General features: G+C 56.4%; 1 protein-coding gene across 1 annotated transcript in view; it reads left to right on the plus strand.

Moving 5' to 3' along the window:
* JPH2 (junctophilin 2) overlaps positions 1-18,887 on the plus strand; it is a 72,680-nt gene that overhangs the window by 26,683 nt on the left and 27,110 nt on the right. The window contains 1 exon segment of the mRNA NM_001081998.1: positions 607-1,393. Coding sequence (NP_001075467.1) covers positions 607-1,393 — 787 coding nt within the window.

The raw sequence follows: 18,887 nt of genomic DNA on the forward strand, positions 1-18,887 counted from the left end.
GCACCCTCACTCAACGCCACCTTTCCTGGCACACTCAAGACCTCACATCTCTCACACCTGAGTTTACGCGCCACCATGTCTCGCTCACGTGACTTGGCTGGCCTCTGTGCTCACTCTGTTTTGCACACTCCCACAAATGCAGTCACACTGTTGCACACCCTCGCAGTCTTGCCCATTCTCTTATGCGAGCCAAGATCTGTGCACACTCATGTAAACCCACACTCAGGGCTCACTGCTCATGTCACTTCACACGGCTGCAACCTATCTCGCACACCAACGGAAATGCTCACCTCATCACTCAAAATCCTCCCGCCTTGTCCACGCGTGTCCTCGCACTCATTCAACTTCCCACATCCCCAGGCCCCACCTGCGCACAACTTCACACACCGATGCCCACACACCCCGCACCCTCTCTCCACACTTGTGACCTTAGCGCGTGTCCACCAATGGGGAGTTCCACATGGCGGGGTCCTGGCTCGCCCCGTCGTGGCCCTGCACACTCGCGCCCTGCCCCTCTTCCAGGCCCGCCCGGCCTTGCCCTCCCGTGCCCCGGCGCCCGCGTGGGGGCCGGGTTCCACCCCCTGACGCCCCTCTCCTCGCCCGCAGGCACGTACCAAGGCCAGTTCACCAACGGCATGCGCCACGGCTACGGCGTGCGCCAGAGCGTGCCCTACGGGATGGCCGTGGTGGTGCGCTCGCCGCTGCGCACGTCGCTGTCGTCCCTGCGCAGCGAGCACAGCAACGGCACGGTGGCCCCCGACTCGCCCGCGTCGCCGGCCGCCGACGGCCCCGCGCTGCCCTCGCCTGCCATCCCGCGCGGCGGCTTCGCGCTCAGCCTGCTGGCCAATGCCGAGGCGGCGCGGGCGCCCAAGGGCGGCGGCCTCTTCCCGCGCGGCGCGCTGCTGGGCAAGCTGAGGCGGGCCGAGTCCCGCACGTCCGTGGGCAGCCAGCGCAGCCGCGTCAGCTTCCTCAAGAGCGACCTGAGCTCGGGCGCCAGCGACGCCGCCTCCACCGCCAGCCTGGGCGAGGGCGCCGAGGGCGCGGACGACGCGGCGCCCTTCGAGGCCGACATCGACGCCACCACCACCGAGACCTACATGGGCGAGTGGAAGAACGACAAGCGCTCGGGCTTCGGCGTGAGCGAGCGCTCCAGCGGCCTCCGCTACGAGGGCGAGTGGCTGGACAACCTGCGCCACGGCTACGGCTGCACCACGCTGCCCGACGGTCACCGCGAGGAGGGCAAGTACCGCCACAACGTGCTGGTCAAGGGCACCAAGCGCCGCGTGCTGCCGCTCAAGAGCAACAAGGTCCGGCAGAAGGTGGAGCACAGCGTGGAGGGTGCCCAGCGCGCGGCCGCCATCGCGCGCCAGAAGGCGGAGATCGCCGTCTCCAGGTAGGACCGCGGGCGGAGCGGCGGGATGGGGGCCTCAGCTGGGAGGGGCCCTGCCTCCACGCCTGTTCCTGCGGCTTTTTACCCTCCCCGGGTTCCCTCACGGCCTTTAGGGGCTTGACCTGAGGCACTGCTGAAGCTGACGTCACCTCTTCAACCATTGTTCATCCATCCACTGGTGTAACCACCCAGCCAGCCAGCCACTTTCCCATCCATCCTCCATCCGCCCATCCATTTTTCCATACACTCATCCAGTTGCCCATCTGTCCGCCCACTTGCCCATCCATTCATCCTCTCATTCATCTACTGTTTCTGCCAAAGTGACCCATCCCCTTCATTGATTTAAACCTTCCATTCACTCAACCTTTCTAATACTCACTTGATAGCCATCTCTCCACTCCATCATCCAAATCCACTCCCAACCCCCCACTTTCTGTAAAATCCAGTTACCCATCCATCCACTGGAACACACAGATGTCCATCCAACCCCAGTATTCATCTAGCTTCTTTAATACCCACCGGAACAACCACCCACCCAATCAGCCATTTTACGCATTCTCCCATCCGACTTTCCATCTTTTACCCACCCACTCATTCATTACCCATCCATCCAACTACACAGACACCCATTCAAACATCTGTTCACTCAACTGCCTAACCACCAATCCTAACATCCACACATCCAACCATCTCCATCACCCACCCACACTCCCACCCACCCAATCATTCAACTACCCACCCATCTCTCATCCATCTAACCACCTCTATGGCCCAACTGTCCTTCAGCAACCCATCACACTTCCACTCACTCAACCAACGTCACCCATCCATGCATCCATCCAGCCTCCCACCCACTAAGCACTCACTCTGTCACCTACATTCAAACCAGATCACGTCTTCTCTCTCTACTTTAGATAAAGTTGTCTTGAAGCATTTGTAGTGCCTACCAAGTACACAACAGTTTTCTGTGGCTTACAAATATTGACATACTCAACCCTCTGAAAACCCTTATGCGGTGGGCACTATTTGTATTTCCATTTTACAGATGAGCTAAGTGAGGCTTGAGGAGATAAGGTGACTTGTTCAAAGTCAGCCGTGAGTGAGTGGTCGGTCTTTCATAATCTGTCCAGCCTCACCTGCTACCACTCTTGCCCTGGGCTCAGATGGTCTTCCTCTGTGATGGGCACTCTGACCTGTATCGTCCTTCTTTTGTTCCTTTTGCCAAAGTGTTTTTGTTCATGCTGATTTCTCAGCCTGGATGGCTCCTCCCTCTTCCTGCTGTCCATGCAGTTCCTACCCGGTGGGGCTCAGATCCAGCCTGACTCCCTTAGAGAGCGGAGAAGGTCCACCCTGGCAGACTGTCCCTAGGCTGCAAGAACCGATCTCAGAATACAGTGGTTGCAATGTTACACTGCTTACACGATTTGTTGCTAACCTACCATTTAATGAAGGGCTCCCTGAGTGCCAGCCACAGCCCTGAGATCTTTATGTGTACTAACTCAGCCCGTCTTTCTAAGCTCTGGAAGAGGTAAGTACTGTTATTGTTCTCATTTGGCAAGTTTGGGGTGAGCTGCAGGGACAGCAGTGGGTGCGGCAGGGCAGTGGTGAAAGGCACTGCTGTGGCTGTAAATGGCCTGGGCCGAACGCGGTGGCTCGTGGTCTTCAGAGTTAGGCAGACCCAGAGCCAAAATCTGGCCCTGCAATCTTAGCTCAGTGATGCGCCCAGGTCCGTTTCCTGTGAGTTTCAATGTTCCCATCCATGGCGCCGTCATTGCTTCATTGCCTGTCCTTGGCCAGAGCAGTTTTCTTCTCTGACTTGAAAAACGAGGCTTAGGAGAGAGAGTACCGGCGCAGCATCCCAGTCCCACAGTGGGGCGAGTGCCCTGGGGAGCAGACTCTGAGACTGAGATCAGTGCACAGGACGTGGGTGGGGAGCGTTCCCAGGATCAGCTCTTGGGGGAGCAGAAGGAAGCAGGATTGTGCAGAGGGGGCCTCTGGGCTGCCATGCAGTCTCCACAGAGGCCCAGCAACCACAGGAGGGCCTAAGCCGTGGAAGTGACCTTCAGTGTGGTCCCAGGTTGGGGTGCGGGAGCTGGAGCTCTCTGCCCTCTGCACTGGGTGCAGGTCACCCACCATGCACTGGGGCGGAACGCCGCTCTTCAGCCAGGGCCAATGCCTGGAAGAGCCTGGCAGCTGACAGCTCCCTGGGCCGCTGGGGATGGGAGAGAGAATCCTTCAGGCCTGAGGGCACCCTGGGAGGCCCGTCACAGTATCCACAGTAGGGAGCACGAGTCCTGGTCACCCTTCACTGAAAGCCTTAGACAGACAGATGAGGTGCAGAGAGAGAATGAGAGACACCCAAGGCCACCTGGCAAGCGAGTGGGATAACCAGAGTCTTGGATCCTTGCTTTCTGATTCCAGAGGTCTGACCACCACGTCTTGCTATGTCTGCCCTTATACACCCTACACCGCCGTGAATGTCTGATCAGTTAGCATCATTGAGGGAGAGCATAGGTCTGGGTGATTCTCTTAAGACTCCTTGGCTAGGGGCTGCTATGGTCTGGGGCCTTCAAAACTCAGGCTGTGTGGCTGCCGTTGTGACAGCGTTATGGGGTGGGAGCTTTGCATGGTGAGTGGGCCATGAGGGCTGTGCTGTCACGGGTGGAGTCCTCTGTTACTAAAGGCTGAATTTGGCCCCTTTTGCCCCTTGGCCTTCCACCCTCTGCCGTGAGAGGATCCAGCCTTCCGCCCCACTGGAGGACACAGTGTGCCAGGCACCATCTTGGAAGATGAGAGTGGCCTCACCAGACACCACGCCTGCTGGCGTCTCGGCTGCAGATGCCCCAGGCTCCAGACCTGTGAGCCAGTGTGTCTGTGCTGTTACACAGTCCCCGGCCTCAAGTGTTCTGTTATGAAAGCACACACGGACCAGGGCAGAAGCAGGGCTCAGGTGACCGCATAATTCTGTCTAAACCTGGATACTCTTATGTAGGGGCACCTGCCACCCACGGGACTTCCTGCTGGTGGTACCAGCCGTGATCCCTCGCTCGGTTCCTCTGCTGTAAAGTTACTATTTCCCCTTTCCGTACTCTATCCTTTGGAATCCAGACATTAAATGCAGCCCACCATCAAGAGGGAGAAGAGTGGGGAGTTAAGCTGCACCCTTTGTTGGGGGGATTATTTCAAATTCTCTTGCATGTAGGGAAGATTTGTCCCTTCTTCTGCAGGGAGCATTTTATTTATTTATTTATTTTTAATATTTTATTTATTTATTTGAGAGGTAGAGTTACAGACAGTGAGAGGGAAAGACAGAGAGAAAGGTCTTCCGTCTGCTGGTTCACTCCCCAAATGGTCGCAATGGCCAGAGCTACGCTGATCCGAAGCCAGGAGCCAGGAGCTTCTTCCTGGTCTCCCATGCGGGTGCAGGGGCCCAAGCACTTGGGCCATCTTCTACTGCTTTCCCAGGCCACAGCAGAGAGCTGGATGGGAAGAGGAGCAGCCGGGACTAGAACCGGCGCCCATATGGGATGCTGGCGCTGCAGGCAGAGGATTAACCTACTGTGCCACAGCGCCGGCCCCTGCAGGGAGCATTTTAAATATCTGTGCCAGGTGAGACCTGTGGTTACGACAGGTGAAAGCCAGCGCTGTGCTGGGCCATCCCAGGGAAATGCTGGAGGCAGGTGGGTGAGAGCTCAGCCTCTTCGTACTGAAGAATTGGAACTCCGGCTGCTCAACTGACAGGCTGTGTAACCTTGCCCAGGTCGCTTCACCTCTCTGAACCTGGAATCCTCTCCTCCTAGGGTTGTCAGGGACAAGCAGGGAGTTGGTGCCTGCAAAAGGCTTGGCATAGAACAGCCTGCAGTGAACACAGTCATTGTCCTCACCCAGCATCTGGGCTGCAGGGTGGGGAAGAGAGGCACAGTGAGGGGGGAAAGGCGGGATTTCCCAGCCATCACCTGTCGGGGTGAAGCCTCGCCCCTCTCTGCCCCTGGTTTCCCCTGCTCCCCGCATCCTCCGTGCCAGCACCTGTTCCCTTGAACGTGGAGGTGCTGAGCTCCCACTCAGAGGGTGGCCAGGCCCAGAGCTGCAGCCCGCGTCTCTGGAGTGAGAAGTCGGTGCGGCTTCCTGCCCGTGGTGCTGCTACGGGGGGAGAGAGGAGGGTTTGGGTCCCTCCTGTGTGTGAGGAAGGCGGCCCGGGGCTGGTGCCGTGCATGTGTGTGTGTGTGCACGCACGTGTGTGGAGCGCTGGCTGCCAGCTTGCTTTCCAGCTGTGGTGGAGTTTCCAGTTGAGGGAATGATCTCTGGATCACACGGAGAAGCAGGGCTGAAGCCGTCTTCTCGGATGCTGTCCTCTCCCAGGGCCTGGCTGGCTGCAGAGGACAGCCAGCACCCATGCAGCCAGCGGCCTCCCGGCGCCAGGCAGGCCTGGGCTCTGCCCGCTTCGTGGGCTCCGGGTCCTTGCCCGGGGGGATGTGGGACTTGTCAGCCCAGAGTCTACGCTCAGGAAACCCTCCCAGGAGAAGAGAGAGAGCCGAGGCAGTGCCTGCCCTCCAGCTGGGCTGTGGACTGAGCAAGATGCTAGACCCGGGAGTCACGTGTGCCTGTTGGCGGCTGGAGGGCCGCTGGTCCCCACGGAGGTGGGCTGTGCGTGTGAAACAGTCTGACTCTGGGGAGAACGTAAAGGAGCCTGTTAATGTGGAAATACCAACTAGTTGTTGAATATGGCTGTATGTTAGGTGTCTCGAGTTAGTTAAAATACAGCACGGACATTAATTTCACCTGTTTCTTTTTACGTCTTTAATTGTGGTTACGCGAGAACATTTTAAGATTAGGTATGTGGCTGACAGTGCCTCCATCCACCAGGTAGGGAAACCAAGGTACAGAAGGGACAACAGAGCCCTCAGGGCCATCAAGTGGTGGCGGGGGCGGGGGGACGAGAGTCTCGCCTTCCGATTCCATGGCTATGCACTCTTTCTGTAACGCCTTTTACGGTCGTGGCTGCTGAGCTGTGGAGGGAAGCTGGCATGTCTGGGGCGATGCCGAAACTTGTCTGGTCTGGTCGTCGTGCCAGTGCCCTGTGAATGGCTCCCTTCCGCCGGAGCGCCGGGAGGGTAAGGGGGCCGCTTTGACTTTGCCTCTGGCCTGCTCTGTCTTGTCCTCTCTCCAGACCTCAGTTCCCTCGTTTCTAAAGGAGAACAGTGAACAATGAACTCCTCTGGCAGCGTTCACATGGATTCAGGTGGAGCTTGTACACGAAACACCTGGCACAGCGCTGGCCAGCAGGAGGCTCCCCCCCCCCCCATCCAAAACGCTGGCTGCGGTAGTCACTGTGTCCTACTCTGGCTGTGCTCCGGAGCCGGGGGCAGTGGAGCCTGGAGGAGCCCAGGGGGTGGGGTTGGAGCAGCTCAAGGTGGCACCTCTCAACTGGCCTCTGACCCTTCTCCACCTTCATCCCCTCCCCAGGCAGGCCCTGGAGCCTCCCACATTGAGTGCAAGGCGTAGAGTTGGTTTTGAGAATTGCTGGGAGCCGTTTCTCCCGTGAGCAGGTGCCCTTGGGGTGCAGGGACCAAGAGCTGGGCCGTGGCACTGGACAGAGCCGGGTTTGAGTCTGAGTTCACTGTCTGCCAAGCTGCGTGGCCTGAGACGAGTTGCGTCGTCTCCCGGGGGCTCACTTCCCTCTGCAGTCAGCTGCTATGAAGTCCTCGTGCTCTCTGCCCGCCGTATTGCTGCAGAGAGTAAGAGAAGTGGCTCGGGTGAAGGCACACAAGGGGCTGTATGGTGTGGTGACGACCCCTGCAGCATGCTGTACTGACCTGAGTCTCTCCCTGCTAGTGAAATCACGAGAGAAAGCCCTGTCTTCTCATATGGTGCGTGCACGTGTGTTTCCAAGTACCACGATTCTGAGTACTTCATGTATGTCAGCATATTCCATCCTCAGAGCAGCCCCACGAGGAAGGTGGGGAAACTGAGGCACAGACAGTTAAGCGTCTCAAACAAGGGCATGCATGTAACAGCACAGCTGGGTGCTGAAGCCAGGAAATCTGGTTCTAGAATGTTCTAGATGGGCTGCCCTCGGGTCAGTTTTCTCTCCCAGGCTTTGATTAGCACTTCCTCTGTGCGGGGGCGCTGGTTATGCAGTGCTAGATTGAAGTGGTCGGCACTCTCCGGGGACTCACAGCCCGGTGGGGAAGGAGGACAGGGGCTGGACACGGTCACTGGTGGAGCAGAGGAGGGAGCGGGCTGAGAGCAGCAGGTCCAAAGCCAAGAGCGACTCCGTCCTGGGCGTGGTGGGGGAGAGCTCCCTGCAGGTGGTCGCCTCTGGGTGGGAGTTGGCCAGGTGAAGAGGGAGAGGTCACTCCAGGGAGAGCCGTTAGGATGGGCGCAGGCATGGAGGCAGGAATGTGAGTGGTGTATTTGGGGAGCGATGAGTCACTGAGGACTGGAGTACGCAGGAGGGGGGTTGGGGAGAGATTAGAGACGCGGCTGGCCAGGCAGCCTCCGCCAGGTTAGGTTGGGCTTTGCATGCCAGCGCCTGATGTTACAAACTAAAATACTGCGGGGACCAGGCAGGCAGCGGGCTTGTGTCCAACTCACGGGGGCCTCGCCAGGCTCCCCCAGGAGGCCACACTGCTTCCTAGCGGGGCCCGGACTGTGGACTCAGCTTTTGCATAGTCCTTGAGTTTTCAAGAAAACTGGGGATTTGCATTTTGACATAAAATCTTCCTTGTTGTGATTTTGTTGTTATAGAAAAAGTTAAACATTTATAAAAATAGAGAAACTGATATAATATATACCCGTTGGACTCAACAGTTGTTAACAGGTTTGCCATATTTGCTTCACCATATATATATATATTTCTGAAATAATATCAAGTAAATTCTAGATATCATCAGAGCATTTACCTTAAAGCGCTTTAAAGTGCGCTTCTAAAAGACAGAGGCATTTCTGGGCAGGTGTTACAATGCAGCCGATCAAGCCATTGCTTGGGGCACTTGCATCCCGTATCAGAGCACTAGGTCAAGTCCCAGCAGCTCCTCTTCAGATCCAGCTTCCTGATAATGCATGCTGGGAGGCAGCAGATCAAGTGCTTGGGCCCTGCCCCCACGTAGGAGACCTGCACGGAGTCCTGGGCCCCTGGCTGTGGCCTGGCCCAGCCCAGCCCTGGCTGTTGTGGGCATTTGGGGAGTGAACCAGCAGCTGGACCATCTCTCCTCCCCTCTTCTCTTCCCTTTTTCTCTCTTTCTCCCTGTCACTCTGCCTTTTGAGTAGATGGAAATAACCAAAACTAAACATAAGACCTTATGAATAATTCTCAGTTTTATCCAGTGTACTTCTTGTCTGATGTGTTCAAATGAGTTATCTCACTGTGGCTTTGATTTGCTTTTCCCTGGTGACTAATGATGTCATTTTTTGGCTGTCTGTGTGTCTTCTTCCAAGCAATATCTATTCAAATCCTTTCACCATTTTTAAATTGAATTTTTTTATTATTATCAGGTTGGGAGAATTCTTTGTATATTCTAGATACAAGTCCCTTATGAGATTGGTGATTTGCAAATGTTTCTGCCCATTCTGTGGATTGTCGTTTCACTTTCGTTTTTCTTTTTGAAGATTTTTTTCTTGTTTATTTGGAAGGCAGAATTACAGAGAAAGGCAGAGAGAGAGGGAGGGAGGGAGGTCTTGCATTTGCTGGTTCTCTCCCCAGATGGCTGCAATGGCAGGACTGGCCTCCTAGACGGGATGCCGGCGTCTCGGGTGGCAGTGGAACGCACTGAGCCGCATGCCGTCTCGGGTGGCAGTGGAACGCACTGTGCCGCATGCCGTCTCGGGTGGCAGTGGAACGCACTGTGCCGCATGCCGGCTCCTGTCTCTTCACTTCTTTACCTGCTACGCCACAATGCCGGCCTCTCTTTACTTTCTTAATGATGTTCTTGGAGGTCTAGAAGTTTTCAGTTTCGACGAAGTCCAGTTTATCTGTTTCTCCTTTGGTCGCCTGTGCTTTTGTGTCATGCCTGAGGAACCATTGTCTACTTCGGGATCTACTACTACCTGCTTTCCAACTCTTAGAGTTTTTAGTTTATAGTTTTAGCTCTTAAACCTTTGATTTTGAATTTATTTTTGTCAGTGGTATGAAGTTGAATCTAATTTCATTTTTTAAAAGATTTATTTTATTTATTTGAAAGGCAGATGTACAGAGAGAGAGAGAGAGGTCTTCCATCTGCTGGTTCACTCCCAAATGGCTGCAACAGCTGGAGCTGTGCTGATCTGAAGCCAGGAGCCAGGAGCTTCTTCCGGGTCTCCCACACAAGTGCAGGGGCCCAAGGACTTGGGCCATCTTCTACTGCTTTCCCAGGCCATAGCAGAGAGCTGGATCAGAAGGGGAGCAACCAGGTCTTGAACCGGTGCTCACATGGGATATTGGAGTCACAGGTGGCGGCTTAACCCACTGCACTACAGCATTGGCCCTAATTTTCTTCTTTTACTTTGGAGATACAGCTATGCCACCGCTGTGTGTTAAGACCAGCCTTTCCCCCTTAAGCTCTCTTGACTTCCTAATTGAAAATCAGTCAGTCACAGATGTGGGGCTCTGTTTCTGGACTCCCGTTCCGTTCCTGTGAGCTGTTTGTCCTGCTGTCAGTGGCTGCTGTTGAGTGCTCTAGCTTTGGACCAAGTATTGACATTGGGAAACAGGGGTCCCCTAACTTTGTTCTTGTTTTTCAAGATGACCTTGGATGTCTGGGGTCTTTTGCATTCCCGTAGATTTTTGCATCTGCTTATCAATTTCTACCAAAGAAAGGCAACTTGGATCTTGGTAGGGTTTGTGTTGCATCTTTAGATTCGTTTGAGAGTATCATTGTTTTAACAGTTTTAAGCCTTCTCGACCATGAACATGGGGGCATCTTTGCAAAATGCCCCTGTCTGGTGTCCCCTCCAACCCATCCAATATGCCTTCAGTAGTGTTTAAAGAATGATTGTTGGGGCTGGCGTGTGGCATAGCAGGTTAAACTGCTGCTTGTAATGCTGACATCCCATATGGGTGCCATTCGAGTCCTGGCTGCTCCACTTCTGATCCAGCTCCCTGCTAATGGCCTGGGAAAGGCAGCAGCAGATGACCCAGGTGCTTGGCCCCCTGTAACCCATGTGAGAGACCCGGATGGAGCTCCTGGCTCCTGGCTTTAGCCTGGCTCAGTCCTGGCTGTTGCAGCCATCTGGGGGAGTGAACCAGTGGATAGAACATCTCTCTCCCTCTTTCTCTATAACTCTGACTTTCAAGTAAACAAATAAATCTTTTTTTTTTAAAAAAAAAAAGATCATTGCCAGGGAAATGCAGATCTAATTTAGGGGTTAAATGCCTAGCAGTGGATTTGCTGGGTCAGCGAGAGTGTGCGTTCAAGTTATTATCAGAAGCCCAGCTAGCTCTCAAATTTACCCTTCATCTCCCCTCGGCCGTCTGGAGGAGTGAGGCATCGCTCCCACCTCGCTCCCAGTGCTAGGTCTTCTCTGGCCTTGCCTCTGACTTTTGCCACATCATTTGAAGACGATCAGTGTCCCACAAACCCAGTGCCACCTTCGACGCCCACCAACCCCCTGCCCTTGCCTATAGGGGCCAAGTTCGTCCTTGGTCTCTGTCCCTGCTCTGTCTCCTGAGACTGCTGGACCTGAGGTTCCGCTGAGTGGGTGAAGCTGCCTGGGCATGGGCTTGAAACATCAGAGAGGCCCCCAACCCCCTGCCCTCCCTTGTGACCCTCCTCTGAGAATCAGCAGATGGATAAAATCGCTCTGCACCTGGGCCTGAAGACTGGGCCAAGCGGAACTTCCTGCGCTGTCAGAGCGGGCCTCTCGCGATGTACGCGAGGCAGCTGTCACTGAGGCTGAGTGGTCTGGGGGTGAGGGTGGGGGAGAACAGCTGGCCTGGTTCCTGGCAGTAGGGAGCTGTTGGAACTACAAGGACAGTGTGCCCAGGTGAGTCAGGCCCCCCAAACTCGGAGAGTAGAGAACTAGAGAAAAGACCCTGCCCGCTCCTGTCAGTCCTCAGAATTAGCTGGTCTGAGTTGAAAGGTACCTTAGGGATAAGGAGGTCCAATGTGCCCATTTCACAGATGAAGAAACTGAGGCCTACAAAGGTAGAGGGTTGGTCGGGGTCCTGCAGTGAGCCTGGTGAGAGCAAGCGGAGTGTGGCTGGAGGGCCAGACGAGGGAGGCTGTCCTGAAACTTCGAGTGACTGCTGAGTCACCTTGAGTAAGCCACGGGGAAGGGGACAAGGCCTGCTAAGTGGGAGGCGACGTTTTTAATCTTCCCCACCCCAGCTCTGTAAACTGTGCCGAGGGTCTGGCTCCAGGGCCTTTCCAGCCTTATTTTTTAGCTTAAATAGCAGGGTCAGGGGTCAGGCAAACCAGCGGCCGACACCTTGAGAAGCAGAGGACCCCTGCCCCCCAGACGCAAGGGTTTCCCCACTTCCCAGTGGGGCCAGCGTGTGGCTCTGACCCTAGCACGCAGACTGAGTGCCAGGGACCAGGGCTCAGCGCTGGGAGGGCCTGGGCACGAGGACGTTGGAGCGCCGGCGATCACAGAGTGCCAGTGGCTGCTGCAAGTCAGTGTCCGAGCTCGGACCAGGGTTGGGAGGGCGGTTCCTAGGCCCTCGTCCTGTGTGACGCCAGCTTCCTGCCCCTGCGCTTCTCGGTCTTTGAGATGAGGCTGTGCCTCGCGGGGCAGGGAGGGAGCTGGGTGTGCACAGGACCGGGCTCCCTCAGTGCTTGGCTCCTCCTGTGCGTCGGCTCCCGTGATGCTCACGACGGAGGTGCTGCAGGTCATATCTACCCACTTCACAGATGAGAAAGTGAGTCCAAACTTACGGAACAGTTGATATAGCCAGGTCTTAGATGCTCAGATCCAGACCCTGCCCTTTTAACCACTGTTGGAAAGGAAAGTTTGTCGGATGACCATCCTGCCAGCCCGAGGCCCCAGGCCTTGACCTTGGTGCTGGGCAGAGATGTTGAGAGCATGGAGGAGGACACAGAGAGACAGGCTCAGATCCCATCTGTTACTTCCTGTTGTGTGTTCCTGGTCCTCTCTCAGCCTCACTTTGCTTGTCTGTAGAATGGGGACAATAACAGCCCTGCTTGTCAAGGTTATGATGAGGACTGCATGGCGTGGTGGTGGCACACAGTGGGTACATGATAAGTAGAGGCCATGGTCAGTGGTGCCATTCATCTTCTTACCTAGAGATGGAGGCCAGTGGGACTTGGTGACACCAGCGTGTTCCTCCTGTAAGCTCTTCCCTCCCCAAGTGCATTTAGCTCCCCTGGGTTTCAAAAGCCCCATGCAGCTTCCACTTGACTTCCTAAGTTCGTATCAGCAATCCCTGCCACTGGGAGGGCAGTTAAAAATAAAGCCGGTCTTCCAATCCCTCACGTAAACACCCAGCTTGCTAAAAATAGCCCCTTTGCAGCGGGTTCTGGAGCCAGGCCTGGCTTCGGGATGGAGCTTGGCAAGGCTGGTTCTCAGGCCAGGCCGGACCTGGACAAAGCCTGCACACCACCCCCCTCCCCGCCCCGCCCCGAGCCTCTGCCCCTGCAGGGAGCCAAGTGCACCTATCTGTCTGCAGCCCCTGCTCTCTGCCTCCCGCTGCTGCAGCCCCTGCCCTCTCACTGCCCCCGGCAAGTGTCCCTGCCTGGTTTTGTGCCTCCTCCCTGCCTCTCTACTCTTCCCCACGCAGCCGCCGGCTGAGGTCTTCAGCTGGCGGCCAGGGTCTCTTGGAGGCCTGAGTTTGGGGCCCTGAGAAAGTGGAGCCCGAGACAGGTGCAGGTGGGCTGTTGGGGAGGCGATGCTAGGAAGGAGGAGGTGAGGAGGGGTGGGGAGGGCGAGAGGAGGATGAGCCAGTGAGTGTGTTACTGAGGGGGCATCAGTGCAGGCCACGGGGACTGGGTCAGCCGGGGCCTCGGTGCTCCCAGGATGTTCCTGAAAGAGGGCTCCGATGCAGGTCGCTTCTACACTGGGTGTCTCCCCCAGGGCCGATGTCCCCTCTGCCCCACTTCCGGGCTGTGCTTGCTCTTGGGGTGAGGATGGAGCAGCCTCCTGCAGCCTCCCAGCAGGCACTGGCCGCTGTGCTGGGCTGGCCCTGACAGTGCCAGGCCAGTCTGATGGCACATGGATGTTCCACGCCCACCAGGGATGAAATCAGGTGTAGGCATGATAAGGGCCCCAGGGTGTCTGCTCTTAGGAAGAGGTGCAGCTCCCTTACCTTGGCCCACCAGACCCTTCCTGTCTGGCTCCAGTTCACCCCCCAGCCCCATTCCATACCCCCTCTCCATCGATCCCTGCAGCCGTGTCCCACTCTCTCCCCACCTTGCTCTCCCACCCATGCTGCTCCATTTGCCTCTACCATGACCTCACTAACACCTGCCTGTTCATCCACTCACTCAGCTCAGGTGCGTCTTCTCCAGGGAAGCTCTGGGCCCCCTTCTAGCTGGGATCTCCGTGTTACGCGTCCTGGGCACTCTGGTCCTAGGCACCAGGACCTGGCAAGGCACCCGCCACCTCTGTGGAGCTCGGGAGGCATGGATGGCTAATGTTAGGGCTCTGTCATCTTAGGCTGGGCTCTTAGCAGGACAGAGGCACCCTCCGTTTTACACAGGTACGCCCTCACACTCGTTCAGCAGAGCTGTGTCGAGAGCTGACTTTGTGCTAAGTGGTGTTCAAGGCTCATGGGAAAGGAGAGCCAAAAGATCCTGCCTTCCCGGCCCCCACGTTCTAGCCAGGCAGGCAACACAGGGGGCGTGGTACAGGACAGAGCACGTGAGAGGGCCCAGTGGCCAGGGCATACCTCATTGATTTTTCTGGTTTTCTTTTTCTTTCTTTTTTTTTTTTTTAAGATTTATTTATTTATTTGAAAGTCAGAGTTACACAGAGAGAGGAGAGGCAGAGAGAGAGAGAGAGAGACAGAGAGAAAGGTCTTCCATCCGATGGTTCACTCCCCAGATGGTCTCAATGGCTGGAGCTGTGCCAATCCGAAGCCAGGAACCAGGAGCTTCTTCCGGGTCTCCCACACAAGTGCATGTGCCCAAGGACTTGGGCTATCTTCTACTGCTTTCCCAGGCCTTAGCAGAGAGCTGGATCGGAAGTAGAGCAGCCGGGTCTTGAACTGGTGCCCATATGGGATGCCGGTGCTTCAGGCCAGGGCATTAACCTGCTACACCATAGCACCAGCCCCTGGTTTTCTTTTTCAAGAGCCAGAGAGACAGACAGAGCACCCATCTTCTGGGTCACTCCCCATGTGCCTGCAATGATGGGGCTGAGCCAGGCCAAAGCCTGGAGTTGGGGACTCTCTCCGTGTCTCCTGAGTGGAAGGCCAGGGCCCGACTACTTGAGCCATCACCTGCTGCCTCCCGGGATCTGCACATGCAGGAAGCTGGGATCAGGGATGGAGCCAGGACCCAAAGCCTGGGCACTGTATGTGGGACATGGGTGTCCCAGCTGGCAGTGGCTTAACTGCAGCCCCAAACGCTCGCCCTCTCCCTGTTTCAGCAGAGGCATGCAGGAGCTGAAAGAGTTGTCCAGGGGCCGTCTCGGGGCAGAGCTGCCCTGTACAGGACGAGCAAGGAGACGCTCCGAGGTGGGCATGTGGCTGGTGTGCTCCAGGGACAGCAGGGAGACCAGTGTGGTGGGCGTGGAGGCACGGGGTGGGCCGGGGTAGGAGAGGAGGCAAAGAACGCCCGGGGTGGGGCAGGAGCAGAGGGCCGTGTTGTCCTGTGCAGAGCCACTGGCAGCAGGTGTATAAGTTTAAATTCACTGAAAGTGCATCAGTGTCAAGTGGCCTTCCCCGGTTGCAGTGGCCACATGGCAAGTACTCGGCCGCTGCCGCCTCGGATAGCACGGATGGAGAGCGTTCTCACTGCTGCTACAGGTTCTCCTGGACACGGCCTCTGCGGGGCCTCGCAGGTCACTGGCGGGCGGGTGTGCCTGCCCATACATAACTGGGCACGCGTCCTGGGGGCCTTTCCTCACCTCTCAAAGAGGGTATGATTAAAGCACGCATGGCCACGTGGCCCAGCCAGTGTCACAATGCCCTCCTGTCACTCTTGCCAAGTGGGCATCCATCACTGCTTCTCTGTTTCCAGCGTGGGGAGCGCATGGTCTCTCCAGCAGGTCTGGGCCACCTTGGGCAGCTTGGATTTGTGAAAACCAGACTTTCTGCCCTCAAACCCCAGCCCTGCCCTGGAAGGGCTCCATCAGCTCGCGCTGTGGAGCCCTCCCAGGGCTGACTTCTCAGTAACAGGATCAGAGAGGCGGTGGGAGGCTGATGAGGCCACACTGAGGGAAATCCCCAGGGACCCCCCACCATCTGACTTCAGCTCCCACTGTCCTTACAGCGTGGCCTTTGTCCTCACACTCAAAAGATGGCTGCTGAGCCGCACACCTCCTCTGCACTCCAGAAACAGGTCAGAGCGCCACTGCTTCCCTTTGTGGGGACGGGAGGCCCAGCCAGGGATTTGCCCCTCCTCAGATGCAAAGGAGCTGGGAAGGTGACTGTCTCACTCCAGACACGCAGCCTCCATAACAGAGGTCAGGCCCCTCGGGCGGGCAGGGAGGGACGCTGGGCATTTGCTGAGTGGCAGTCACCGTGTGCCCCGATGTCCCAGCAAACATGGGGACATTCCCCCTCCCACCCTCGAGTTCTCTTTGGTGGACAGCTCTCCCAGCCAGGCCACATGCACGGTTTAGGGCAGGAGCCAGGAATTTGGGACAGCCCTCGTCCCTTGGGCAAGACACTTCCTGGAGCCTCAGTTTCCCGTGGTTGATCTGCTCACTGCGGAGGGGGTTGCCAGAGCAGAATACAATCACCTGTGTGGAGCGCTGACCACGGCACCCAGCCCACAGTGGCGGGCAGGGTCTCTCTCTCTCTCTCTCTCTCTCTCTATATATATATATATATATATATCCCTCTCTCTCTCAAGATTTCTTTATTTACTTGAAAGGCAGAGTTTTATATATAGAGAGATCCTCCTACTTCTGGTTCACTCCCCACATGCCTGCAGCAGCTGGAGCTAGGTCAGGTCAAAGCCAGGAACCAGGAAGTCCATCAGGGTCTCTCACATGGGTGTCAGCCATCACCTTCTGCTTTGCCAGATGCGTTAGCAGGGAGCCGGATCAGAAGCAGAGCAGCTGCACCCAACTGGCACCCTGTTGCAGGCTGCTGGTGGAAAGTGGCGGCTTAGCCGCTGCACCTCAGCCCCGCCCTGCAGTGGTTGTGTCCGTTATTGTGACGATTCTTACCCTTACTCCAGTCCTCTGGTGTTGCTGAGTGAAGAACCAGAGAGCCCAGGACAGAGTAGGCTCTGTGGGCGACACCCGTGAGTTCCCATTATCCCAGAGAACCTGTGTCCTGTGCTGAGAGTGGTGTGCTGTGAGAGACCGCTCTTAGGAGGAGGGGCTGTTGGGGGGGGGTCCCTCTGCAAGGCCACCTCCGGCCACGCCACATCCTTGTCCCCACATATCGCTGACCTGTTGCATTACTGCTGAAATGCTGTTCCATCAGCCCTGGCTTCGCGCAACCCTATCTGGGAAGCGGGTGTTACCACAAGGTCATGGGAGCCTGATGCCAGCACCTTAGCCCCACAGGGCGGGCTTGCTGTGGCTTTGCCAGGGCCTGGCTGAGGCCTGGGGGCCCCAGGTCCCTGACTCACTGGCGGAGGGGGCAATGCCACAGCTGGTTCTGTGGAAGAGTTTAAGCTGGGGGCCCCACCCCTCGCAGGCGTAGTTCCTCCCTGATTACCCCAGCACCGTGACACAGAAAACCTGACCTGAGCAGCCCAAGGATTTTCCCCTTTATTAAAAAAAAATGTTGTACTTCCCTGGGCCCCAGTGCCCAGCTGTAGAAGTGGGGAGAGTCCACCTCCTGTCCCTGTGCCCATCTCCCTGTCACCTCCACACCCCACGGGCAACTGTTGTTTGTAGCATCTCTCCTTCCTCTCTGGAATCACTTTGTGCATATATTAAGGTGGGACTTTGAAATCGCTGGTCTTGAATGGCAGTTTCACGTGGCCCAGCCTAACACAAGCACAAGCACATTTAGATTCCTGTGTTCCCCGTACCCAAAAGGTGGCATCCATGCACTTGTGAACCTTGCCTTTTCCTCTTTGCTGTACCTGCGTTGGAGATCTTTCCGAGTCAGGAACTTTGTCCATTTGTTTTCATGGCTGTGCATTATTCCAGCACCCGGCTGCATCGAAACGCATTTCCTCATGCCAGTGATTTTTTTTTTCTTAAGATCTTTAAAAAATGTACTTGAGAGATGGAGTTACAGACAGACAGAGGGAGAGACAAAAAGGTCTTCCATCCTCTGGTTGACTTCCCAAATGGCCACAATGGCTGGAGTTGGGCTGATCTGAAGCCAGGAGCTTCCTCTGGGTCTCCCACTTGGGTGCAGGGCCACCTTCCACTGCTTTCTCAGGCCATAGCAGAGAGCTGGATGGGAAGAGGAGCAGGTGGGACTCAAACCGGTGCCCATGTGGGATGCTGGCACTGCAGGCGGCAGCTTTACCTGCTATGCCACAGCGCCGGCCCCCGGCCCGTGATGTCGACTGTATCTGTTGTGACTTCCGCAGCATTAGACGGAGCTGCACGCCCTCCAGATCACCCACGGGCTCCTCCAGAGAGCACCTGCCCCCCCAGATGTAGGGTGCCCATTTGGTCTTCCCATCTGCGCTACCTTGGTGGGGGAAGGCCTCTGCCGCGAACTTGATGAATGACCTTGGGCATGACCTTGCTTCTCTGCAGCTCCATTTCCCAGAGCACTGAGCCGTCTTTGCCTTGTCCCTGCGGAAAAAGAGCCAGCCCAGAGCCGCGTCCTTGTTTGTCCTTTCCCACGTATTGTGACCCTGGCTTCTCTGGGAGATGACTTCAGCCCAGACGGTGTCCAAGGCAGACCAGGGGGGCCAGCGTGGAAGGGCGGAGGGACCAGGCTGGGCGAAGGCACAGATCTGTGACAGCGGGAGCCTCTGGTACATCTTCCTAAGCCCTCACGCCTGCATTCTGATCCCTGCACTACTTACCAGTGTTGTCACTTTCTGAAACCTGAATTCAGCTTTATAAAGATAGTTTAGAGCCGGCGCCGCGGCTCAACAGGCTAATCCTCTGCCTAGTGGCTCCAGCACACTGGGTTCTAGTCCCGGTCGGGGCGCCGGATTCTGTCCCGGTTGCCCCTCTTCCAGGCCAGCTCTCTGCTATGGCCCGGGAGTGCAGTGGAGGATGGCCCAAGTGCTTGGGCCCTGCACCCCCATGGGAGACCAGGATAAGTACCTGGCTCCTGCCATCGGATCAGCGCGGTGCGCCGGCCGCGGTGGCCATTGGAGGGTGAACCAACAGCAAAGGAAGACCTTTCTCTCTGTCTCTGTCTCTCTGTCTCTCTCTCACTGTCCACTCTGTCAAAAAAATTAAATAAAAAAAGATAGTTTAGTACTATAAATAGAAATCATACAGAAGGTTAAGAGAAGTTAACCAA

Source organism: Oryctolagus cuniculus, chromosome 11, assembly GCF_964237555.1.
Source record: "Oryctolagus cuniculus chromosome 11, mOryCun1.1, whole genome shotgun sequence".
NCBI lineage: Eukaryota > Metazoa > Chordata > Mammalia > Lagomorpha > Leporidae > Oryctolagus > Oryctolagus cuniculus.